Source organism: Mycteria americana, chromosome 7 (assembly GCF_035582795.1).
Source record: "Mycteria americana isolate JAX WOST 10 ecotype Jacksonville Zoo and Gardens chromosome 7, USCA_MyAme_1.0, whole genome shotgun sequence".
Taxonomy (NCBI): domain Eukaryota; kingdom Metazoa; phylum Chordata; class Aves; order Ciconiiformes; family Ciconiidae; genus Mycteria; species Mycteria americana.
Window position 1 is genome coordinate 36,156,287 of NC_134371.1, and position 25,903 is coordinate 36,182,189.

Consider the following 25,903-nt stretch of genomic DNA (forward strand, 5'->3'; position numbering starts at 1 on the left):
ATGAGTCTTAAAATTTGACTGATCCTTTTCTCAACCAAGAGATGATGTTGCTCTGTATTGAGTGAATCAGTTAGTTTTAATGTAAGATGTATTACTCACTGTAATAAAGACCCAGCACAGCTAATAGTATGAACTATGCACTGCTCCTTTTGATCTGCTTACAGATTTCTAGTTGATTAGCTTTGAAGAAACCTGTCAAACCTCTAAGCTGGACAAAACGCTACTGATGGCATAGTGTGTCTGTCTTTTTTTAACTATAAACAGATTTTGGAAGACAAGTCATTATGTCTTTGTCAGGCTTTTAAATTTTAAAACTTTAAAAATTAGTATTTCTGGCTATGCTAATATGTTTACATTTGGTACATTTTAAAATCCGCTTTCTGCACTACCATGATGAAACCAATACCCTGTTTTTCAGTGCTAGTACTTCAGATCCACCAACAGCAAATATTAAACCAACTCCTGTTGTGTCAACTCCAAGTAAAGTGACTGCTGCTGCAATAGCTGGGAATAAGTCTACTCCAAGAGCCAGTATCCGTCCAATGGTTACTCCTGCTACAGTCACTAATCCTACCACTACTCCAACAGCCACAGTTATGCCTACAACGCAGGTGGAGACTCAGGAAGGTAAGCATTTTAGTGTAGTACAAGGATCTACAGTAATAATAAATGCTACCTTTGCCTCGATCTCAGTAATTATTAGTTTGAAAGTACCTCACATAATGTTATTGTCCCTGCATCTCTTTCAATATTACGCTTTTATGACCACTTCTGTTGCAACAAAGTTCATGATTCCTCAACTGAAGACAGGTATAAGCAATGGTAACTTCATCTGCAAAACATTCAATCTGCTTATTTAGGGCATTCTGAAATGGAGAATGTGAACTGTACTAGATAAGATGAAGACAGTTGAATGTGCTACTGTTTACCTTTCAGCTATGCAATCAGAAGGACCTGTGGAGCATGTTCCAGTCTTTGGAAGCACTAGTGGGTCTGTGCGTTCCACCAGTCCTAATGTTCAGACATCTCTCTCTCAGCCCATCTTAACTGTTCAGCAGCAGACGCAAGCAACTGCTTTTGTGCAGCCCACTCAGCAAAGTCATCCTCAGATTGAGCCTGCTAATCAGGAGCCATCCCCTACCATTGTAGAAGTTGTACAGAGCTCTCAAATAGAAAGGCCCTCCACTTCTACAGCAGTGTTTGGCACAGGTTGGTTTTATTTTATAGGCTTACCTTTTTGAATAGCTCCATTGGGACTCTTGTCAAACCAGGCCTAACTTCAGCAAAAGAATTTGTCCCGCCACCCTCCCACCCCCTAGCCCCCCCCCCCCCCCTTAGTTTATTGCACGTTTTACAAACTTGTGAAGTTAGGCTCCTTTCTTGAACTTTCAGAAACAGTACCTCTGAAATGCTGTTGTCACTGCATTCCTTAAAGCAGAAAGTAAAAACTCACATGTTTGCTTATCTATTCAGAGCAGCATTGGGGTTTAATACATTAAACCTTGCTGCCTCTGTTTCCATGGTACTGTTGGAGCAAGGTTAATTTTAGGAATCATGAGTAAGCTACTTAAGATGGAATATAAAATATAGAGAACTCTAAAGCTACTCAGTGTGGTACACAGTTGCACATCTGTTTGCATCACATGGTGTAGATTTCGGTGTAGAACGTTTATTCCCCAAAATATGCTTTTGTAAACTGCTGTGTTTGTTTCCCAGTTGATACTCTGTTAAACTATTGGGTGTACTTGTCAGAAGCAAAGATGTTGGAAAAAATAGTTTAGTTGTACCCTGAAGCTTAAATTTAGGGTCAACTGGGTTGTGAGTATAGGTCCAAGAGCATAAGACTTGTAACAAAAGGGGCTGATGTTTTCATGTCCTAGGAAATGGCACAAGGTGATTCTGTCTGATTCTATTTGTTATCATTCAGTGCAGAAAAAGAGGCAATCTTCCAGAGTAAAATACCAAACCTTTTGATTTTTCGTTTTGTACATTTGTTGTTCTGAAAATAACTGAGAGGCTCTTAAGTTTCAGCTACCCCAAGTTCTTCACTGTCTAAACGTCCACGAGAGGAAGAAGAGGATAACACTGTCGAAAACTCAGACCAAATTTCAGAGGAAACTGTGGATGTACCTCTTCCAAAGAAACTGAGAAGCATACAGAGAGTTGGACCTGAGGTTTGCAAGAACATAAAATGTTACTACTTAATCTGTCCTTTTGGAAGATTTAAATGGGAAGAGCAAGTATATTACTTCAGAACAAGTCAGTTAATTCTTAACGTGACTTTTTAATCTATTGGGGGAGGAAGCAATTACGTTTGGGTATTTTAAAAGGCAGAGGTTACACCAGTTGCAATGAATGACGCAAATCTTGGCGAACTGTAGGATGGAAGACAGAGGGCCATATATTAGCATTGAGGAGAAAGAAGTTCAAACATTTTTCAGTGTGGTCTGGAAGGTCGTTATCTACAGTTATTCTGGAATAAAATACAGTGCACTTGAGGAGATGCCAGGGAAGCAAAGATGAGTTCCATGGAAAAGCGTACAGGAGAAGCGTGTGAAATATTGGTGTGAGGGAATTGGGATGTCCTGCAAAAAAGGAATAACTTGAGACAGAACCTCAGAGCAGGCAACTTATGAATAATGTTAAGGAAATCAAAGATGTTTTATTAACTCTGTACCAGAGGGTTGTTGCATAACAGAAAAGGGCAAGATTGTGTAAGAACATTATCACTTGATTAGCTGAGAGGATGGAGGTAGAATGGGAAACCTTGAGGGTTCTTTTTTGGTCCTGAAAAGTTTGAGACACTGAGGTCCACTGGACTTGAATGGGGAAATTGTATTTCTGCAGGGCAGAGAAATGGGGTGCTAGATAAAAGTAGATCTAAGGAATAATAGTAGAAGGGGAACAAAATGTTGCCCACCATATCTGTGGGAAAAGATAATTTTTCAAAAAAAGTAAAAAAATCTCAAACATGTTAAAGAATGAAATTGTAGGGCTAATGATGTGTTTTAAATGAGAAAAATATATGTTCTTTCAGGAGGAAGTGACAGCAGAAGAGAGCACTGATGGTGAGGTAGAAGCTCAAACATACAATCAAGACTCACAAGACTCAATTGGAGAAGTAAGCATATTTGAAAAGAAAAAAATCTTCATTTCAGCAGAAATAGCCATCTTCTGCCCCCCGCCCCCCCCCCCCCCCCCCCCCCCCCCACCTCTCAGTATTTTTAGAAGTGAAATGTCAAATCAGATCCTGCAGGTTTCCAGTGGAAACCACTTATAACTTTAAAGTTTAGACTTGCAATGTTCAAGGGTAGATGCTCAATTTTTATTGCACTGTACAGGTAGCTATATAAGTAACATTCAGACTGTTAATGAAGCTTTGCAATTTTGAATTGTAATTTGATGTATTGTTTTAGAAACCCTAGTATCCTTAAAACCCCAGTTTTATATAGTGAAACTGAGATGTAGGGGTTAAATGAATCACAGTCTTAAAATGGAATTGGAGTTTTCAGTTCTTCGCTTACTCCTTTGGAGTACTTCTCTTTGCTTTCTGGCTTTTCTTTTACAGAAAGCTTTGACAAATCCTTGAGCAAGCTTAGTGTTACATGGGTCATGATATTATAAACAAAGGAAAATAAAGTTGGTTTTGTTCTAGTTCTGCAAAATGCCCGTTGTAGCTATGTTAGGAAAGCCAAATATAAGTGAAAACCATGAATTTAATCTCCTTTTACCTCAGAAATGAGCAAAAGTGTTGTGGTAATTCCCTAACTTGGCAAAACCTCATTCTGAGGTGTGGAATCTATTTTCTTTAAGCGGTGGTGGGCACTGAGTCTTTAGTCAGGCATTTTTCCCCCTCATATCCTTCCCATGTTTAAAAAGTATGACAAACATTTATCTCCCCATTATTAAATTCCAGCTGTGTGCTTTCTATTCCACAAGTATCTTTAAATGTTCTTTAATTAACAGTTCTAGCACTCAATGTGATTATTTGAATTCTGCTGCTAGACAACCATTTGCAACATTAAAGTGACATGTTCAGAAAATAAGAGAACCTAGTTATTGTACCTAAACCAAGTCTTGAATGCTGCAAAATGTATGTGGTAGAGTCCTGAATTTTTTTATTTTTTTTTTTAAAAAGGTTGTGGGGGATTCTCCCTGATGCATTTTTTTTTTTTTCCTGAACACTTCTAGCCATACTTGTCAGATTCCGTTCAAATGTTTTGAATATACATACGTGCTCTGAATATACATACGTGCTGAATGGAAGGAGAACTATTTGCTAGCTCTGTGGCTGGCTATCATGTGAATTGCATTACTGTTCCTCCAGACCAGAAGAACTCTCAAACAGCAGCTCAGAGTTCATGCTTAGAGGAGAGATGGTTGTTCCTTGATCCTGGGGAGACTTTTAGTTGTCTGTGGTCAATTGCTGACAATCATCTGTAGCGTTCTCTTTTGTCTTCTCCTATCTTGGTTAGTTATTAAGGAACAGCAATAACTAGTGTTTCTCTTGTAAGCTTCAGAGTCTGTTTCTCTTCTCTTTGTCCCATCACCAGTCTTGTGCGATGACAGTAACTGCAGTATTGGTGGTGTGCTCAGAGTGCCCCTCTAAGTAACCAGGCAATTGTGAACCAGGCTGGATGTGAAGTAAGGATGGAGTGCCTCCTCAGCTGTCAGCAATACTCTGTGTATCTATATTTGGTTATTGTGCAGGTGTTGGTGATAGCTCCTTGGTTATCTGAAATAGATGGGTAAACATTTAGACAGCTGCTTTTTATGAATGTGCATTCAAATGCATCATATATGAATACAGTATCCCTAATGATGGCACCCATCCCAAATCAGATTTGGAAGTGAAGGACAAAATACTTGGACTTGTGTTGTAGAGCAGGCCTCCATTTGGTTGAGGTTGAGAGCTAGGATTGGACACAGGAAACTCTTAGAAATACAGCGGACACTTTACTGAATAACATTTTAAGAATTGTATATGCTGCATTTCATTTTGTTTCTTCTGGTAATTTACTTTTATCTTTTACAGGGTGTTACACAGGGAGAGTACACGCCCATGGAGGATAGTGAAGAAACTTCCCAGTCTATCCCAATAGATCTTGGACCTCTTCAGCCAGATCAACAAAATACTTCTTCATCTCAGGATGGTCAATCCAAGAGAGATGATGTCATTGTAATTGACAGTGATGATGAAGATGATGATGATGAAGAAAATGAAGGCGAGCAGGAAGTATGTATATCATGGAATTACTTTATGAACTACTTTATGATTTTGTCTTTGATCAGATGTAAAGCTCACCTGGCAGGACTAATTTAATCAAAATATTTTTTTTTCTGTATAAATAGTCTGTATTTATGTAGCCTGAACTTCTAGTGTTTTAAAGATACTTGCTAATTCAGCTGATTTTTTTGAAGTCATAAAATTCTATAGTGCCTCTAGATTATCTATGACTATTCAACATACAAGGGTGGCCTCTGAGGAGAGGCTGGGGGCTGCCCCATGCTGGACACAGCCTGTTCCAGCTGGCTCTGCAGTGGCCCCACTGCAGGACACAGCTGAGCCCATCAGCTGGTGAAAACATATGTAAGAAAGGGCAAAATGCTGCATGGGAGTGTTAGTGTGAGGAGGGGGAAAAAAAAGCGAGAAACAATCCTGTGAACACCAAGGTCAAAGAAGAATGAGGGGAAGGAAGTGCTCCAGGCATCGGAGCAGATATTCCTTGTAGCCCATGGAAGAGACCACAATGGAGCAGGTGTTTCCCTGCAGCCTGTGGAGAGGAGGATATTCTCTGAAGGAAACTGCAGTCCATGGAGGAATACACTCTACTGCCAGGAACCGTGGCCCATGGAGAGGAGCCAATGGAGGAGCAGGTTTATCCTGATGGACGGCAGCCCTTCAGCAGGAAGGACCCACTGCTGGAGTAGTTCTTGAAGGACTGCATTCTGTGGAGAGGACCCACGCTGGAGGAGGAAGGAGTAGCTGAGAGAAACTGTTACGGACTGACCACAATTCCCTGTCCCCTCTGCCCTGCTTGGGTTGGAGGAGGAGGAAGAGGAGTTGGGAAAGAGGGGGTGAAGTTGAGCCTGAGAAGAAGAAGGGGTTTGGGGGAAGGTGTTCTGGTTTTTGTCATTGTTTCTCACCATCCAACTCTATTTTTAATTGGCAACAAATTAATTTAATTTTCTGCGAGTTGAGTCTGTTTTACCTGTAATGGTTATTGGTAAGTGATCTGCCTGCCTTTATCTTGACTCTCAAGCTTTTTCATCTTATTTTCTACCCTCGTCCTGTTGAAGAGGGAGTGTCTGGGTAGGTGTCTGGCAGCCAGCCAAGGTCAACCTACTACAGTAATAGAAAAATACATACATGTACTCTGTGGGTAATAAATGCTGAACATCTTCAGAAAGAGATCCACAGACAGAGGTGGTCTGTGTACCACAAAGTGAAGTGTACCACTTTAAGATTTGAAATTATTCCACTACCCTTTCTGCGCTTCCTTAAGGCTTTTTTGTGGTCTTATCATAGGACTATGAGGATGAGGAAGAGGAAGACGAGGATGATGATGAAGACACAGGGATGGGAGATGAAGGTGATGACAGTAATGAAGGAACTGGTAGTGCTGATGGTAATGACGGATATGAAGCAGATGATGCTGAGGTGAGATTTGTACCTATTTTTTATAGCCTGCTAAATTTCTGGGAATAAACTAGTGTTGTAATGCATCTGCACATATTTGCATACTTGAAAGGACAATCTTAGTGTGAATTCATCCCAGAAAATTGAGGCTCCTAGTAGGTGATAGTAATTTCTGTTATAACGGGTGTTTTCACAAGAAAAATCAACTTTGAATGTTTAAGAGGGCTGAATGAAAATGCAAAGTACAGGAGTCAGCAACAAATACTGTAGTTGCAAAGCTAGTAAGGCAGTTTCTTCAAAAGCTGGATATTTCATTGTCTATTATTATGAAATGATGATGGCTACATTGTTCACGTTTGTGTATGTACAGATACACAAAACTTCTGAAATTTCATAGAGTTGTATAGATTTACCTGATTTTGTAGATATTTACAGAAAAATGTTAAGATTTTGATATGTTTTACTTTTTTTACTTTCTGAATACTTTTGTACTGCTTTTTTATTCTCTTTACAGCCTGTAAGTTGTTTAGTGCTAAGTCATATAATGTTTATGGGGGTTTTTTTAGGGTGCTGATGGTACAGATCCTGGAACAGAAACTGAGGAAAGCATGGGAGGAGGTGAAAGCAACCAGAGGGCAGCAGATTCTCAAAACAGTGGTATGGTTATTCCATGTTTCTTCAAAGTCTCTGCCTATAAGGGGGGAAAATGTAGAAGCTGTTTTGTATGTTAAAATATGCACTTAAAAGTAAGAATGTAAGGTGAAATGCTAAAGACCATTTTAACCTGAAGTGTAGATTCTTTTGAAATATTCTTTTCTGGATTTATTCTACATTCCTTTGAAAACCCTGCAAGCTCTGGTTGCTATGGAAACTGCTGTTGATGGCTCAGTAGATTAATCTCTCTCTAAATCAGCACTTGAATAATCAATAGCTTGTTTCGGTGCTGGTGTTGACATAGCTGGCAGAAGTCCTCTTTTAAGTGATTTTAAATAACAGTACTGAGCTGTCCCCACTCTTGCAAAGGTAAAAATGTCTGTGTTAATGTGGTAGCAGAATTTGAAGACTTTCCTTCATGTTTTCAACTGAGTTGGAAGGGCATGGGTTTACTCCTCTATACTTCTGTATGTTTTAGGAGAAGGGAGTACAAGTGCTGCTGAGTCCACTTTTCCTCACGAAAGCTCAAGAGAACAGCAGCCATCATCTGCCTCAGAGAGACAGGCCCCTCGGCCCCCACAGTCACCACGCAGACCGCCACATCCACTGCCCCCACGATTAACTATTCATGCTCCTCCTCAAGAACTGGGTCCCCCAGTACAGGTATAAACTATCTCTAGCGGTTTAGAAGACTTTTAAAAAATTACTACCTGATTTCTTCTAAATAAAACGTAAGTACTCTGCCTATTGTAAAAATAGATGACCTCTATTTAGCATCCTAAAAATGGTAGCTGAGCAAACTGACCTAACACGTCTTGTCCTGCAGATTATGGCTGGACAGGGAACATTAAAAGCAGTAAGGCACTCATGATGGATTTGTATCTTGAAATTATTATACCAGTGTTGTTTCAGTCAGTGACTGCTGTTATTTCCACTACAAAAGCTGTTCTTGAACAGGTTGTAACTCAGACAGATTGGCAGGGGTTTTTATTAGTCTCTGCCCCAATGCAGACGGGGCAAAGGAATGTTGCCATTCATTTTCTAAGTTAAACCTTTCATAGTCAGTGTCTGACCCATGATTATGCTTTGACATAGACCTATAGATTTTGTAAATGAAAACATCACAATGTGAATTTTGCAAAAATATCCTGACTGAAATTATTCTTTACCATTAACTTGTTCTGGGGCTTGGGGCCACAATAAAGTTTTCTGTTCTCAGTAGAAAGTTGAGTAAAATAGTAATGCCACTTACCCAGAATTTAAACCTACACGATTCTCTTTCATGGTTAGATCAGGCAGCAGATATGAGATATGGAGTAGCAGCTGCCATGGTCTATTCTTTAAGGAGGTATGATACTGTACTGAGCAGTGTTGCACACTGCCATATAATTTTAGCCGCTATCCTTGGCTCTGATTGAACAATTGTGTGTTATTAGAATTCCAGGAAAGCATTCACACTACTTCAATTTTCTTTACTATAAAGAGAATCCAGATGACTCGAAGACAGTCGGTGGGGCGTGGACTTCAGCTAACTCCTGGTATAGGTGGGATGGTAAGTATATGAAAGTCTACTACTAAAAACCTGCATTGAGGGAACATCCATAACTCTTGGGTTTTATTTTGTTTTTTGAAGAAGCCTAGCTGCTGACTTCAGGGGTGGGATGGTTTCTGTAGTCTTGTGGAAAATATCTTAGTCTGGTTAATTTCTGTATTAATGGAAGGCAAATGCTGGAAAACTCCCAGGAAGCTAAAGGTCTTCAAAAAAGGTTGAATTGGTTTTGTCTAAGGCAGTTTTAATTACTTGGTTTTAGAATCAGTCTTGAAAATGGACATGTTACTGGAAAAAATAATAAAATGTTTTCAGCTTCATCCTAAAGGAACAAGGCTAATTTATGATTTCTGTCTGTCTCCTTCAGCTAATTTTGAACCCTTTATTCAACTTCAGCTGTATTTGACAGAAGGAATGCAAGTTCAGCGAGGGAGGGGAGACTGACTGACTAAAAAAGTATCTTTTCTGAGATCAAAGCCATCAGCTCAGATTTTTTGATTCTGCTTGGCTTGCATGTACCTGTCATTCAATTTCTGCTTGGAACTGGCCTCAGTACCTACTGATTTTTGCCTGGACAGTAACTTAGCACATGGGAGGGAGCTTAGGAGTAGTTTGGAGTGAAAGGTTTGAAAGATATGGGAGGAAGACAGGGAGGTGAAAAAATGCCTTATGAAGGATGAGGGAAGAGGGAGCTGAGGTTTCTGGCTTTGTAGGCAATGCAGGAACAAAGGACACAAGTCTATAGGGAACAGATGATTTGATATGTGAAAAATCCTATATGGCAGGTACATTACAGCCATCCAGATTAAGACAGATGATTCTCATCTATTTATGAACGAGTCACCCCAAGATTCCTTTGTAGTCAACAGTGAGATGTGGCACTTTGATGGTGCGATGATCTCATGGAGCAGATGTCTAAAAATCCTTTTAAAGATGGGTGCTCTGCAAGCGTATGATTTTTATTTTGGTTTGGTTTGGTTTCTTTAATTGCCTGTCAGGGCAATCTATATAACTAGCTCAGATTTAGATACCTGAAATGAGACAAGAATTTTGTTAGAGCTAAATCCATCTTTGTTTTGCTGGACAATGTGGAAAAAGCAAACCAACCTTTAACTTGGCTTGGTAGAAACTGGAAATACATTGTAGGCTCTCATATCAGCCTCTTTTTTTCCAGCAGCAACACTTCTTTGATGATGAAGACAGAACAGTTCCGAGCACACCAACTCTTGTAGTTCCACATCGTACAGATGGGTTTGCAGAAGCCATTCAGTAAGTAGATGTTGAAGGAAAAAAAAAAAAGGGCATCTTTCTTTCTATTTTTCAGTGGAATGAAAATGAATTCAAATTAAATGAACTTGTGATTGGAGTAACGTGCTAAAACATTCTAAGTAGTATGATAGATGGCTGCATCTACAAATAAGTAATCATTATTTGAACTGTGTATCATGAAACTTACCAGCAAATTAGGAGGCAGATAATCTCCAATGTATTGTATCTTACTGACTTAAGACTAGGTTAAGCAAAAAAAAAATAGGTTCTTCTATTTCATTTCCTTCCCTGCTCTCTTCCCTCCGCCCCACCCCCTAATATTACCAATAAAAGTAGGAACAGTTATCTCCGTTTTTGCATTTGGGATGGTTTTGGACATGTTCAGCAATCCACTTAAAATTGTGAGAATTCATAGGATGAGTAAGTAACAAATATTCTCTTCAGGACTGTTTTACTGATATCGGATGCAGTCCAAATAAGTTTGAGAAACTAACTGCTATTTAATTAGCAGTATTTTAGCTGATTTTTATGGTCAGTATTAATTCATTTTGTATCATGCATAATTTGTTCTCTTGTTTTGGTCAGAAAGTTGTCTTTTTTTTTTTTTTTCTGTCTGTCTGTCTGTCTTTCCCCCCCCTTCCTGATCACTGGAAAAATTGCAGATTTCCTTAAATCTTTATAATCTTTATTTTGATAGTTCCCCTCAGGTAGCTGGAGTTCCTAGATTCAGATTTGGACCCCCTGAAGATATGCCACAAACTAGCTCAAGTCACTCTGATCTTGGTCAGCTTGCATCACAAGGAGGTAAACCATTTCTGTACTTTCTTTGCCATGGTTGCTAGAGTGAAAAACAAATAAAGCAGTCAATAAAATGCAATTCTACTTTCAGGTATTTGTTGAGTGTGGAAACCTGTGACTCTTAATAATTGTCAGCAGAGAGAGACTGACAGAAAGTAGAAAGGTGTTTCCTTTAAGCCGCTGCACTTCTATTTGTAATATGGTTTTAAAAGTCAAATTCTTCTGTGGGTAGGAACAACAGGCTTGTGAACCGGAGAAGCTGAAATTTCATGTAGGACAAATTGCCTGCTGGGCACAAGAAACTTCATTTAAGGAGAAATGAAATATTGAAGGAATGGCTTTTGATTTTAATTTTACTGTTGATTGTAGCTTTCCTGTAGTAAAATAATAGGAGAAAACAGCAAATGCAAAGAAAATTTTGGGATATATCCTTACCTGCTAAGAGATGGCCAGGCAATTTGTCTATATTGTTTTTGCTATTGTCCTGAATCAATCCCTTTCTCCTGCATCCCTGTCAGCATGGAACAGTATGCTGTTCTTTGAAGAAAGCTCACAGCAAAATAATGGCATAAGAAAAGCATGAAAGTAAAACAAATAGAAATATTTTCATCAAGGTTTTACCTTTCAATAAATTATAATTAGCTCTGGCAGTAAGTCAAAACAAACTTAAAATAACAAAAATCTCCATATTTAAGTACAGATCACTGCATTTCATCAAGTGTACAGAGAGAAGACAGTTAATCTGCTTTTTAGCTGGCTATTTTAATTGTCACTAAAACTTTGTGTTGCAGGTTTAGGAATGTATGAAACCCCACTATTCCTTGCTCATGAAGAAGAATCAGGTGGTCGTAGCGTTCCCACAACACCATTACAAGTAGCAGCACCAGGTAAGTGGCAAGAAATTTTCAGGCTGAAGTAAAGATTAGAAACGTTGACTTTCCAGAAAAGGATTAGATTATTGTTGTTATAGTGCTTATTGCTACGTCAGGAGTATTCAGTAGCCCTTTCCCTGACATGCCTAAGATTTCCATGGATTTTCTGTAGGAAATTCAAACTAACACCATGTTTATTAAACTACCTTTCCTGTACAGTGACAGTTTTTACTGAAAGTGCATCAGCTGATGCTTCAGAGCATGCTTCTCAGTCTGTTCCAATGGTTACGACATCTACTGGCAATCTGTCCACCACTACGGAGGCTGGAGCGGGTGATGATGGGGATGAAGTTTTTGCAGAGGCAGAATCTGAAGGGTAAACTCTGACTTGTTTGGTTCACTAAGACTTGATGTCATGTTAGTTTTAATGATTTGTTTTCATCCAGGTCTGCCTGTGATTCATATTCAATTTAACCTGTTGTGGTAGGAAGGACAGCTCAAACAGGATTTAGTAATTTTGTGAAGTAGTACAATCTGACTTTTTCATCTAAAACCAAATATTTTTCTTCTGATTTTCTTCTTCTGATTTAAGATAGCTAACATAAAACTCACCAAAAAAAAAAAAAAAAAAGATTTCTGTATTTTTTCAGAATGCAGAGGGCTCTGCGGTAGTCAAATACTGATGGTAAAGGCCCCAGTTTGAAGGGCTGGGGTTTTTAGAATAAAAGCTAAAGCATTCCTGTTTGTTACTAGAGAAAATCACTTCTCGTTACAAAGCAAGCATATATAATGAAGTCATTCAGTTAAGGCAGTGCAAGTACAAAAGATGTAGCGCAAGGGAGGGGAATAAGCAGTTCTTAAGAATTTGATAGACAAATTATTTTGTCTTCCACTTTGCAAGTGCAATTTTTAATATTTATAATAATTGCTATATTTTGTATTATGATCATATGATCACATTACAAATCTAAAAGGGGATGGGTTATCATTTTATGCTATATTTCACTTTTTATTTGTATTGGTTGCATAATAATAAAAGATGTGTAGTTCACAATTTAGTTAAACTTTTATCTACTGATTGCAGGAGGTAGGAAGTTTGGTCGTAAGAAAATGAAGTGTTACTGCTGCAAGTTAAATATGCCACACAGTTTTCTTGATGCAGTACCAACTTGAACTGCAATAGTCTGCCTACAAATAGGTAGAGCATAGGATAGGTATTCTAATGTTAAGGTCTCATATTTGTTTCTTACAAAACTATCTAATCTTTAGTGACTGAGAAGTATATCCTTAGAGGAACTAAGTGGTTCACAGAAAAGTCTGTGAACAGGCTTTTAGCCTGATAGGAGAGCAAGTCAGTCTGTTACTAGTAGAGAACAGCTATTTCCCACAGTTTGAGTTTTAGTTATCATCTTCTAACAGTTTTTATATACCAATCAAGGTAAATAAAATGTATACCAAAAAGTGAGCTGCATTTAAACTAAGTTGAATGTTTAATTTTTTTTTTCCAGCCCTATAATGCTTTTTGGTTTTCATCTTTTGAAGACAGAGTCCAAATAACTTGGGTATTGTGCCAGTGAGTGATCTTTAGGCGTAAGCAGTCAGTGTGGTCCCTCCACTTCATTCTTCCCCTATCTAAACATACACACCACCATCACATTAGGTTTTTTAGTTATTGTTATTAAATAGCTTCTATGACCTTCTTTTGAAAGACAGTTAGTATGTTGAATATAATATGCAGCCCAACTCCAGATGCGAGGCAATGACATTGTTATTTTTCTAAGAGCCAGATAAATCTCATTATTGGGGCAGGGGGGACATGACAAAACAATAAAACCAGTGAGAATTTCTGGGGAAAGACATTTGCATAGTAATCTTTCTGCTCCAATATGATGCTTTTTTTCCTGAGCTTTTTGAAACTATGTGAATACACTTACGTGTTTTTCCTCCCCCTCCTTCTCTTCTAGAATTACTTCAGAAGTAGGCCTAGAAATTGATAGCCAGCAAGAAGAAGAATCTGTTCAAGCTTCTGATGAGTCAGATCTTCCTTCGACTAGTCAAGATCCTCCTTCTAGTTCATCTGCAGGTACGGGTTAATTGCTGGAAGCAGTTGTTTCGTACCATTTCATTAAGTGTGGGAACTTTTTGGGTCAGCATCATGCACTGCTGATAGCCAATGTACATAAAGTAAGATAGAACTCTTAGAGCAAGATCATGTTTTGATGCCTATAGTCTTAATGGCAAACAATTTTTACTTGGACTGCAGTAACTAGAGTAGGCTGTAGTAAGAATAATGCTTCAGGGAGCAAAAGTTATTGATACTTTGGTGATTCTATCCACTGTTATGTTTGATGTCAGATTTTAAAATATTTTTCAATATTAAATCATCAAAGAACAGTAAGTAAATCACTGTTACCAATTTAACCACCTAGCATAGATGATGAAAGAAGTCCCAAACTTACTTGTTTTGAGGCTTTTATTTATATCAAAGATGTCAATGAAATAAGGATGTACTTTCATAATTTTAAAGTAAATTCAAGAGCATAATGCGTATCAAATCAAGTAAACATTAACAGTGAGAAACTGTACTAGACACAGACATTCTTTCCTCCATTTCCACTTCTTCACAGACACAAGCAGTAATCAGCCTAAGCCATTTCGACGTGTCAGACTTCAGCCACCGGCATTAAGAACTGGTGTTCGTGGTCGTCAGTTCAACAGACAGCGGGGTAAGTGTTCATGGTTGCTCAAATTCAAACTCTTTTTCTTTAGAACAAGTTTTTAGTACATTCTTCCTGTGGGGACCATATATGAAGTACTACTTTATATGCTTGTGTTTGCTTGTAAGATGTTAAATAATACAGCATCCCTTCCCTGGCTTTCAATAGCTCTGTAGTTTCCTTAGTTTCCTTAGGAAACTAAGTTTCCTTAGCTACCCTAAGAGATCTGTAGTTTTGTTTTAGTATGTTAGTGTGAGCGTTTTTTAGATAGGCAAACTTTCTTCTTATGTGACACGTGGTTCTTCTCAATGGAGAGGAAGTAAAGTGCAGTAGATCTTAAACTTTGCAAATTTTGAAAAGAAGATTTTAAAAAATGATATTAGGACATAAGTTTAGAAATCTTTGTTTTTAACATTACGTATTAGTTTCCCATTTGGTACATAGGGATTCCAGTTATTATCTCACTATGTCTTACACTGATTTAAAAAAAACAACCAAAAAAGTTTATAGAAGTATTACAGACTTTTGTAATGCAGTATAGAGTGAAACCGTGACAATAAATTGTTTGCAACATCTGTATTAAGAAAAATCTTTAGATGAATTATATTCAGTTTGGCATTGTTTTAACATTGTAGAAGACTTGATAGTAGCATTGAAATATAGGTATCTGGTATTTTAAAGAAAAAAAAAAAGTGAGGAGGTGGACCTAGGATAGATTTTCTTTCTAGTCTATCACCATTTCTTTAATAACAAAAGGGAGGGACTAACTGATTTCAACTGTGGTAAGAATGCTATACGTGTTCTTTTGGCACAGGGCCTGAGATAAGATCACATTCTTTTAAATGACAGAAGTAGAATGTATCCATATCACTGGGCTCTAGGGGAGGAAGGGAGAGCTTGAATTTTACTAGAAAGGAAGGGCTCCACTGCAGTAGCAATTCCTTACAGAAGGATAAAGTATCACATGTACCAATGGTTGATTAAAAGGTTGAAAAGGTTTTCTATTAATGCATTTGTTTTCTTTCCCAACACAGGTGTAACTCATGCAATGGGAGGCAGAGGAGGCCTGAACAGAGGAAATATTAGTTAAAGGATCTGTGAAGTAATTACAGCTGTGTATACAAAAGTGCCAGTTTGCCTGTGGTTGCTTTAGTGTAATGAAGCGAGAGCTTAAAGCAGCATTTTATACTTAGATTTGTGTGCACACATTTCAGTGTCTTTAATAATAAAATTAGACAAAATGTCAACATTCAAATGGCATCTTTTTTTAAAATCCTCTGCTGCGCATCACTTGCTAGGACAGTTGTACCAGTCTTTGGATACAGTCTTTCCTGTGAGAGCGGTAACAGGTCTTGCTATTCTTTTGCCAACATCCAAACTGTAGTACCGATCTGAAACGAAGATATGTCAGAATTAAATTCCAGAAACTACGTTTAGTACCTGGAAAGAATGTTGAAGTTAAAGCCTTCCTTTTAATTTCATTTAGGCATGAATAACAGACTTTTCATTCCACATACATATATGGAGTTGAGAGGGCTGTAACAATGAATTTTTGTCCTCAACTTTATTTTTTACATGTCCTTCTTTGTGTTTAGCTAAGTTTTACAGTACTGCTGATAATTAAATCTGTCCCAAGAACAGGGAGTAGGGAAGAATACTCTTATACTGCTAGAACACAGAAATAGTCTTTGGAATTTGGAAAATAGAATTTGGAAAATCAAACAAACTAGAAACAAAACAATCCTGCACTGACTACAAAAGTGGGAACTCTGTGGTCCCCAAGTATGAACTGGCCTATGTTAAGGTTAGGAATTAGATCATACTGGCAGAGACTTACTTTAGTATCCTGTATTTGGATATTAGAGCTTTTTTTCCTGAATAATCCAGAAAATTCTGAGGAATGCTTTTACCTGATCCTGGCTAGAAGGAAAGGATCTACCTAATCTAGAATCATAAATAACTTTTTCCTGTGAAGCAAAATGGTTCATTTCCCTCCCTTTTTTGTTTTGTCAGAAACATAGTTTCATGGAAGTCAGTGAAAAAACTATCGACGTGTAGTTGTCCAAGGATTTCACTCTATCGTTAATATAGTATGTCAGGTTTTTTATCACTGCATAAGCCTGAACTCTTATGGCAATGCATTCCACAAGCAGCTAGTTTGCATCATTGTACCTCGTTGCTGCTAGTTGTCCTGTAACTATTGATTTTTTTTTTAATAGAAACATCTCTAGATTACAGGCAACATTTTAATTCTCAGGACTTTTTAGTAGTGCTTAAAATTAGTCTTGCACAATCACAAGCAGTAACATCACGCTTTGGAAAGCTCAGAGATACATGGGCTTCTTTCTTCCCCATCCCTTAGTCTTTTGAAATGTATAGTAACTTGCATTAGCTTTAACTTACTGTAAGAGAAGGCATAATAATCATAGCCATCTGGCTTATTGTAGTTGGGTAGTGAGATAGTTGAATGAATTATTTTTGGGAGCCCTCTCCAGTAGGCAGTCATTTTGATTTCCTTCCGCAAAACTCCTGAAAGCAAAAGAAAAGTTAGGAGGTGTTGCAGTGTGTCTGCTGTAAACTATCATTTGCTTGTATAATCTACAGCAAGCGAGATCTATTGGATTAAAAAATTTTAAAAGTACTATATTAAAAAAAAAAGGGAACAGAATGTTGTGTTTTAGAAACTACTACGATTAAAACAGTTGTATAAAAGAAACTTAATAAACATAAGTTACCAGATGGATATGGGTTGATTCTGACAGTCTGAATAACAGTTGGCATTCTTGCTGCACGTTGAAAGCGTCTCCTTATTACAAGTCTTGGGACATAAGCTGGGTATCTTATGGTAACCTGGGTTCTTCTTTGACACTTCTTGGCTGGTTCTTGTCTGTACACATACTGTTGCATGTTGCCATCTGAAATAGACATTTATTTCATTTGGTTAAAAAAAAAAAAAAACACCAAACCACCAGCTAGATCAGATATGAAAATGTCATAGATATCCATATCCCACAATACCCGTATCACATGCAGGAAATCAACAGCATCATTTTAATAAGTCTACAGCTGTTCCAGCCTTCAGCTTTTTATATCCATTCCTACATTTTGAGATAAAAGCCTTGCTCTCCAAATCCAACATGTGCTTCTAGCTGTAGTGATACCTCCTGCAGGCTCTTACAGTTACTGTAGTAAGTACAATTCCAGGGGAACTGCTTTTGCTGCCATCATTCCTATTCATCAGGGAGAGGGTAAGACCATCATTTTAGGCTGCATGAGAGGAGGGCTGGAGTCCAGAAAAAGATTTGCATTTCCTTAACCTCTGCTTTTTAAATTCAGCTAACAATTCTGACAGTGGCAGTACATCATTCATATAAGATAAGGAAATTACATTAATTTAAAATATGGAATAAGAAATAGGGAGGGAGATTTCCATACATAGTTATGAACCAGTACACTTGAAGCCTTCCCTTCTCTAATTAACTTGAGACTAAAATAGTTTTACCACCAGATAAAACTTACTTTAATGCTTGTCCACTAAGATGCTGGGTTCTGTCCCTTAATGTCCTGTCCATTTTAAAATGCGCTTAAAGATATCTAAGTACTAACAACTTTTTAAAGCTTCAGGCTATTTTTTGACTACCTAGCACACTTTGACATCACTTATGTTTCTGGTTTTGAAAGAAAGATGTCTTTCAGTCAAGAGAAACGGTGTTTTATTCCTGACTAATGCAATTCAAACACCTTTTGATCATCTGTGAACTTCTGAAAAAGAGACATACCTTTTTTGATAAAATAAACAGATTCTGGTCTGGTTTTGTATCTTGCCACAGGGAGGGTTGCTACTATTTTCCCACTTAGCCCTGCAAATCCATTCGCAAGAGGTTTGGGATAACCTTTATCCATAACACCGTTAGTGAAACGCCAGTATAGGGGACCCTAATGATTTAAGGAAAAAGTGAGCTTCAGAGGAAATTCATTCTTGGTAATTGAGCTTCAACACAGACATGAAAAATAATCGTAACACTAGCATTTTGATAACTACATTGTAAAACTGACTGGAACCACTCCTCCTACATCCATTAAAAACAGGAAAAAAACACTACAACTTCATAAAATGCCTTCTGCAGTCTTTTAACACCACCTTCGAGTAGGAATAGAGTATCTTAGAAAGGAACTGTTACGAGTGGTTACTGAACAAAGTGATTTGCTTTCTAAATCTCTAAATTTTTGCAGGTACAAAAACCTGCTGGAATTCTAGGACTGAATTATTAAAGACATTATATAGTTATTGCCGAATTAATGAGGTGTGTGCATTTCATTATCTTCTTTCAGGAAGGGAAATGTATAAGGAACTAATTTAGGCTGTGTGTGGGCAAGGGAAAGACACGATAAACTACCCATGTTTTTAAGTGTGGCTCATACGTAAATATTACTCAATTATCAGTTATTCTGTCCATGCTTTGTCTCCTAGCCAATTACAGGGGAAAAAACCACTGAATTGATTTTTTTCCTGATAAGCACCATCTCAAGGCAGACTACGGGCGGCTGGGGAAGAGACACAACTTCACCCACAGTTTCAAACCCACCACGCTGTTTGAAAATGCCTATAAAATGAGCAACGCAACCCCAGAGCAACGCAAGGCTCCTCTTCTGTGGGGCTGCATTTCAAAACCTGCACCATTTTTTAAGCTGACCTGCCCCACACACCCTCTCGCGCCCGTCACGCTCACTCCCCGGAGGGGGGGCTCCTCACCTTGATGAAGAAGGTCTTGCCATCGCAGTTGCACCTGGAGAAGACGGCGTCGATGGGGGACGGGATGCCCCAGCCGTCGCTGATCCGGCGGGGGCTAGTCGTCGGCGGGCTTCTGCCGTTCAGCAGCCAGTAGTAGTGACCTGCGCGGCGGGAGGAGACACGGTGAAACGCGTGTGGACCAACGGACAGACAGACGCAGGGAGAAAGGCACTGGAAACGAGAATCCCCCTCCCGTCCTTCCTCGCTCCTGCCCTCAGGACGCGGCTGAGGGGAAAAGCCGGCTGCTGCCCCGGCGGCACCCCTCAGGCGCGGGAGGCCGTGGGCTCCGGTGTCGCTTTATGCGGCCTCAGAACGCTGAAGCGGCACGGGGGAGTAGGGGGCGGAACGGGCCGGGGCAGGTGAGGGCGGCGGGGGAGGAGGAGGAAGAGGAGCAGGAGCAGGGGGGGGCCGGGGGCGGCCTACCTCGGAAGACAGCGAGGGTGCCGTTCGGCAGGGCCACCATGCTGTCGGCCGGCCTCCCGCTGCACAGGTCCTTCTCGTTTTTCGCTGCAAAACACCGTGGCTTGGGTTTGTTTAACATTTAATAGAAAGTGCGTAACCTCCCCTGCCCACCGCCAGTAGCACTACGGCTGTTAAATGTGATCCCTTGCGTCGGTGATGTTCAGGGCTGTCTGCCGTTCAGGCCTCTGCCTGGCACTTGTCATGCAAAGGGTTTAATTACTGATTTGAGAGATATTCCTGGAAAGTTTTGGTGTTTTGGTCCCAGGAGTGCAAGACCAGCCTTTTACCAGACTACTTATGGATATCATCACTTATTGCTTACCTGAGTACCTGTAATTCAGAAAAAGACCTATAAATGCATCGCTACATTCCTCATTTAATTTTTTCATGCTCCAGGATGTTTACTTGATGTTTCTCCAAGCTGCTCTAGGGGGTTCCCCTCCTACTCCTTATTTCTTAAAAAAGCATTTACATTTACTTTCAGTTAAATATGAAGGAAGGATGAATCTGTTTTGGACAAAAATCAAAGTATTTTCCAACTAAAAAACTTTTTTTTTTCCCCAAAAATATATGTCAATATATGATTGAAAAATTGCCCAAGAACCTAGGGGCTCTATCTGATGAAAATAAACTGCGAGGACATTAAAAATGTTGTGGCAAAACGCAGAGGAAAGAGAATACAAGGAAAAGACTTCTTGTCTGTCTTATGTGACATTTTTTGTATGTGACTACAAAATGACAGGTTAGGTACCATGAGTAATGGTGGATATGGCCTAGGCCTAGGCCTGATTCCCTAGCAATGTTTTCATGGGACTTAGAAATGTATTTTCTTTGTCCTTGACTTTTTGTGTTTGCATCTTCCACAGTGCTTACAGCAAATGTTTTTCAGCTGGACCAATTACTGAAACAAGATCATGTTCTAAACTACATGGAGAATTTCCATAACAACACGATTGAAAACTGAGGTACCGGTATTCAGGATGCTGGCAGCTGTAGCACCATGGTCATGGTTGACCACTGGGACAGGAGTGCCACATTCTTCTGGCACCAGATAGAAGGGTCTTGCATGTCCTTTACTCATGTGTTTTGTTGTGCTCTCTGGTTTGAGTTATTCGTGCTTTTGTACCTACTGGAATGCAATTACCTTGTGTTTCTCCAGTTAAAATTGGCAAGTCCGCAGTTTGTATTAAAGGCTTGTTGTTTATCTCAGGCTCTTCTTTTATTGGCAGAGTTTGAGGGTTGGATGGATGAGGCTCATCTTTCGTGTCAGTAACCTCCTGGAAATGTATAGTTGGCTTGGATGTCCCTTTAGAAACAATAAACATTTCTTCTATCGTGTCTTTTTTATCTCTTGTAGTGGTCTCTTTGCTAACTGTAGTTTTCTCTCCCTTGTCAATACTAGGGGCCTTTTCAGTGGCATCTTCCATTTCTTTTTCAGGTGTGATGCTAGTTTCTTTGATGGTCATTACTTCTTTTTTACCAGCTGTTGTTGTCTCTACAACACAAGTAGTACTTGTGCTCTCTTTAGCTGCTGCTGTTACAGTCTGCTTAGTTCCCATAGTTGAGTCTCTTTTAGTTGTCACAATCTCCCTGGCTTTAGGAGTTGAATCTGTTTTGGCAGTTGTCAACACAGTAGGCTTGGGCATGGGAGTTGTAGCTGCTGCAGCTGCTGTTGTTACATTTGCTGTTTCCACAGGGCTTTCTTCTTTTTTAGCCATTAAAGTCTCTTTTGGTATGGGAGTCTTGTCGTGTTTAGCTGGGGTTGCTTCTTTTTCTGCAGCTGTTGTTGCAGTCTTTTTGTCCGCAGTAGTTGCTTCTGATTCAGCTGCTGTAGAGACAGCTTGCTTGGCTGTAGGAGTTGTATTTTGAATATCGTCCTTACCTTTAGGAGAGCCATCTGGTTTAGCTGTTATCACCGTAGTTACAGTAGTTGTGTCTTTTCTACTTCTTGTTGTTAAAATGTCTTTAAGCACAGTAGTTTTGTCTTTCTTGGGTGTTGTTATCTGTTTGTTCACCGTGGTTGTTTCTATCTTAGTTGTCAGCTCTTTGGTTATAGGAGTAGTAACAGTTTTAGCTGTTGTTTTGTCTTTTTTGTCAGTTATTGTTACAATCTCAGTAGTCCTAGCTGCAGTCACCACTATCCTTTGGACTGCTGTAGTCATGTCTTTTGCAGTTGTGCTGGTTGCTACTTTGGGTGGAAGAGTTGTAATTTTCTTCTCTGCTGTTGTTTCTGACACCGTTATGTCTGCTTCAGGTATGGGTGTTTCCTTCCCAATTCTTGTGAACGTGTCACTGCTTTGAGTGGTTGTGGCTTTTTTAACAGTTGTTACTAATCCAGGGACGGTAGTTGTCACTTCAATAGGTGGTGTTTTCTGTATGGCAGTGGTGTCAACCTCAGTGGCTGCAGGGATAGTCCCCTTGATCTTAGGGGTGGTGGGAGAGTCTACCTTGGTGGTTGGTGCCTCTGAGGTTGTCTCTTCCATTTTGGGGGTGGTGGGAGAGTCTGCCTTGGTTGTTGGTGCCTCTGGGGTTGTGTCTTCTGGTTTGGGGGTGGTGGGAGAGTCTGCCTTGGTTGTTGGTGCCTCTGTGGCTGCAGGGGTTGTGGGTGCAGGGGTTGTGTCTTCAGGTGTGGGGGTGGTGGGAGAGTCTGCCTTGGTTGTTGGTGCCTCTGTGGCCTCTGGGGTTGTGGGTGCAGGGGTTGTGTCTTCAGGTGTGGGGGTGGTGGGAGAGTCTGCCTTGGTTGTTGGTGCCTCTGGGGTTGTGTCTTCTGGTTTGGGGGTGGTGGGAGAGTCTGCCTTGGTTGTTGGTGCCTCTGGGGTTGTGTCTTCTGGTTTGGGGGTGGTGGGAGAGTCTGCCTTGGTTGTTGGTGCCTCTGGGGTTCTGTCTTCAGGTTTGGGTGTGGTGGGAGAGTCTGCCTTGGATGTTGGTGCCTCTGTGGCTGCAGGGGTTGTGTCTTCAGGTGTGGGGGTGGTGGGAGAGTCTGCCTTGGATGTTGGTGCCTCTGTGGCTGCAGGGGTTGTGTCTTCAGGTTTGGGGGTGGTGGGAGAGTCTGCCTTGGTTGTTGGTGCCTCTGTGGCTGCAGGGGTTGTGTCTTCAGGTGTGGGGGTGGTGGGAGAGTCTGCCTTGGTTGTTGGTGCCTCTGGGGTTGTGTCTTCTGGTTTGGGGGTGGTGGGAGAGTCTGCCTTGGTTGTTGGTGCCTCTGGGGTTGTGTCTTCAGGTGTGGGGGTGGTGGGAGAGTCTGCCTTGGTTGTTGGTGCCTCTGGGGTTGTGTCTTCAGGTGTGGGGGTGGTGGGAGAGTCTGCCTTGGTTGTTGGTGCCTCTGGGGTTGTGTCTTCAGGTGTGGGGGTGGTGGGAGAGTCTGCCTTGGTTGTTGGTGCCTCTGGGGTTGTGTCTTCAGGTTTGGGGGTGGTGGGAGAGTCTGCCTTGGTTGTTGGTGCCTCTGGGGTTGTGTCTTCAGGTGTGGGGGTGGTGGGAGAGTCTGCCTTGGTTGTTGGTGCCTCTGGGGTTGTGTCTTCAGGTGTGGGGGTGGTGGGAGAGTCTGCCTTGGTTGTTGGTGCCTCTGGGGTTGTGTCTTCAGGTGTGGGGGTGGTGGGAGAGTCTGCCTTGGTTGTTGGTGCCTCTGGGGTTGTGTCGTCAGGTTTGGGGGTGGTGGGAGAGTCTGCCTTGGTTGTTGGTGCCTCTGTGGCTGCAGGGGTTGTGGATGCAGCGGTTGTGTCTTCAGGTGTGAGGGTGGTGGGAGAGTCTGCCTTGGTTGTTGGTGCCTCTGGGGTTGTGTCTTCAGGTGTGGGGGTGGTGGGAGATTCTGCCTTGGTTGTCGGTGCCTCTGGGGTTGTGTCTTCAGGTTTGGGGGTGGTGGGAGAGTCTGCCTTAGTTGTTGGTGCCTCTGGGGTTGTGTCTTCAGGTTTGGTGGTGGTGGGAGAGTCTGCCTTGGTTGTTGGTGCCTCTGTGGCCTCTGGGGTTGCATCTTCAGGTGTGGGGGTGGTGGGAGAGTCTGCCTTGGTTGTTGGTGCCTCTGGGGTTGTGTCTTCAGGTTTGGGGGTGGTGGGAGAGTCTGCCTTGGTAGCTGGTGCCTCTGTGGCCTCTGGGGTTGTGGGTGCAGGGGTTGTGTCTTCAGGTGTGGGTGTGGTGGGAGAGTCTGCCTTGGTTGTTGGTGCCTCTGGGGTTGTGTCTTCAGGTTTGGGGGTGGTGGGAGAGTCTGCCTTGGTAGCTGGTGCCTCTGTGGCTTCTGGGGTTGTGTCTTCAGGTGTGGGGGTGGTAGGAGAGTCTGCTTTTGTCATTGGTTCCTCCGTGGCTTCATGGGTCATATCTTCAACCTTAGGAGTCATGGGAGAGTCTGTCTCGGTCATGGGTGCCTCTGTGGCTTCAGGGGTTGTGGGTGCAGGGGTTGTGTCTTCAGGTTTGGGGGTGGTGGGAGAGTCTGCCTTGGTTGTTGGTGCCTCTGTGGCCTCTGGGTTTGTGGGTGCAGGGGTTGTGTCTTCAGGTTTGGGGGTGGTGGGAGAGTCTGCCTTGGTTGTTGGTGCCTCTGTGGCCTCTGGGGTTGTGTCTTCAGGTTTGGGGGTGGTAGGAGAGTCTGCCTTGGTCTCTGGTGCCTCTGTGATCCCAGCAGTATTCTCTTCGTCTTCTGGGGGGTTGGTGGGAGAGTCTGCCTCAGTCATTGCTTCCTCTGTGGCTGCAGGGGTTGTGTCTTCAGGTGTGGAGGTGGTGGGAGAGTCTGCCTTGGTTGTTGGTGCCTCTGTGGCCTCTGGGTTTGTGGGTGCAGGGGTTGCGTCTTCCGGTGTGGGTGTGGTGGGAGAGTCTGCCTTGGTTGTTGGTGCCTCTGTGGCCTCTGGGGTTGTGTCTTCAGGTTTGGGGGTGGTGGGAGAGTCTGCCTTGGTTGTTGGTGCCTCTGTGGCCTCTGGGGTTGTGTCTTCAGGTTTGGGGGTGGTAGGAGAGTCTGCCTTGGTCCCTGGTGCCTCTGTGATCCCAGCAGTATTCTCTTCGTCTTGTGGGGGATTGGTGGGAGAGTCTGCCTCAGTCATTGCTTCCTCTGTGACTTCAGGGGTTGTGTCTTCAGGATTGGGGGTAGTGGGAGAGTCTGCCTTGGTTGTTGGTGCCTCTGTGGCCTCTGGGGTTGTGTCTTCAGGTTTGGTGGTGGTGGGAGAGTCTGCCTTGGTTGTTGGTGCCTCTGTGGCCTCTGGGGTTGTGTTTTCAGGTGTGGGGGTGGTGGGAGCGTCTGCTTCAGTCATTGGTTCCTCTGTGGCCTCAGTGGTCACATCTTCAACCTTAGCAGTGGTGGAATAGTCTGCGTTGGTCATTGGTGCCTCTGTGGTTTCAGGGGTTGTGTCTTCAGGTGTGGGGGTGGTGGGAGAGTCTGCCTTGGTTGTTGGTGCCACTGTTGTGGCAGGGATGTCTTTCTTAGCTGTAGAGGTCTCTTTGGTAGTTGTTGCTTTTGTGGTAGTACTTGTAGTATGTGGTAAACTGGATTTTGGACTAGATGTGGTTGCTTTGACTGGTGTGGTTGTATCAGGGTGTTTTGTAATTGGATCAGGACTGGTCACTTTGTTTTGCAGTCCACCGCCAGTATCTATGAGAAGAAATATATATTAAGTTAAGATATTGGAATTGCAGTGCATGCACTTATTGCGTATTAATTTATTATACCGATTAGAAACAGCTGCTTATCTTTTGAATAGCAATAGTTGTTGTTATGGTTTTTGCTCTAAAAGCCTTCTGTGTAAAGTTGCACTTAATTAGCTTTAAAGTGGTTGAAACATTTCTTTAAACTGGCAAAAAAAAAAGGATATGTGGAAACCTAAGTTAAATTGATAAATCCCAGTTTATGGACTTAGGTAACTGTCAAAAGATAAATAATTTAGGAGAGCCAAACTAACCTGGACTGGGTTAAATGTTAATTCCTTTTTTCTGCATGGGACTTTGCAGCAGCTTAGCTAAGTTTTAAGTAATTCTTTTGGCTAACCTGTCGCAACTCTGAGCGCAGCAGCATGGCAGATTTTAGTTTGGTGTTTGAGGGTGAGGCCACCTGGTGTTTCCATCCTTTTTCATGGAAGGGGAACCACGCTATCAAATATAGTCCTTCTAATGGGACATTTCCCTTCTCAGTCTGTTCTTTTATTTGTTCCTCTGGCCTTAATTATAACATGGCCTCCACCG

The 25,903-nt window shown here is 41.3% G+C and overlaps 2 protein-coding genes across 5 annotated transcripts in view; one reads left to right on the top strand and one right to left on the bottom strand.

Annotated features, from left to right (window-relative positions):
- Nucleotides 1-15,748, top strand: part of TPR (translocated promoter region, nuclear basket protein) — a 42,088-nt gene extending 26,340 nt beyond the window's left edge. For 2 of the 4 annotated variants that reach the window (XM_075507808.1, XM_075507812.1), the window contains 16 exons: nucleotides 419-627; nucleotides 937-1,209; nucleotides 2,026-2,174; nucleotides 3,038-3,121; nucleotides 5,036-5,236; nucleotides 6,530-6,661; nucleotides 7,207-7,297; nucleotides 7,773-7,957; nucleotides 8,778-8,846; nucleotides 10,018-10,112; nucleotides 10,810-10,916; nucleotides 11,702-11,797; nucleotides 12,002-12,158; nucleotides 13,747-13,865; nucleotides 14,410-14,508; nucleotides 15,534-15,748. In XM_075507808.1, coding sequence (XP_075363923.1) covers nucleotides 419-627; nucleotides 937-1,209; nucleotides 2,026-2,174; nucleotides 3,038-3,121; nucleotides 5,036-5,236; nucleotides 6,530-6,661; nucleotides 7,207-7,297; nucleotides 7,773-7,957; nucleotides 8,778-8,846; nucleotides 10,018-10,112; nucleotides 10,810-10,916; nucleotides 11,702-11,797; nucleotides 12,002-12,158; nucleotides 13,747-13,865; nucleotides 14,410-14,508; nucleotides 15,534-15,589 — 2,122 coding nt within the window. In that variant the 3' untranslated portion in view covers nucleotides 15,590-15,748. The remainder of the gene's footprint in view (nucleotides 1-418; nucleotides 628-936; nucleotides 1,210-2,025; nucleotides 2,175-3,037; nucleotides 3,122-5,035; nucleotides 5,237-6,529; nucleotides 6,662-7,206; nucleotides 7,298-7,772; nucleotides 7,958-8,777; nucleotides 8,847-10,017; nucleotides 10,113-10,809; nucleotides 10,917-11,701; nucleotides 11,798-12,001; nucleotides 12,159-13,746; nucleotides 13,866-14,409; nucleotides 14,509-15,533) is intronic. The other 2 variants (XM_075507811.1, XM_075507810.1) reach the window with 2 other exon arrangements.
- A 1,332-nt stretch (nucleotides 15,749-17,080) lies between these two features.
- PRG4 (proteoglycan 4) lies at nucleotides 17,081-19,832 on the bottom strand. The gene is made up of 5 exons (XM_075509137.1): nucleotides 19,715-19,832; nucleotides 19,253-19,392; nucleotides 18,279-18,435; nucleotides 17,235-17,414; nucleotides 17,081-17,097 (listed from the first exon to the last, which is right to left on the bottom strand). Exons 1-5 carry the CDS (start codon nucleotides 19,830-19,832, stop codon nucleotides 17,081-17,083), a joined length of 612 nt encoding a protein of 203 aa, XP_075365252.1.
- Between the last annotated feature and the right edge of the window lie 6,071 nt (nucleotides 19,833-25,903).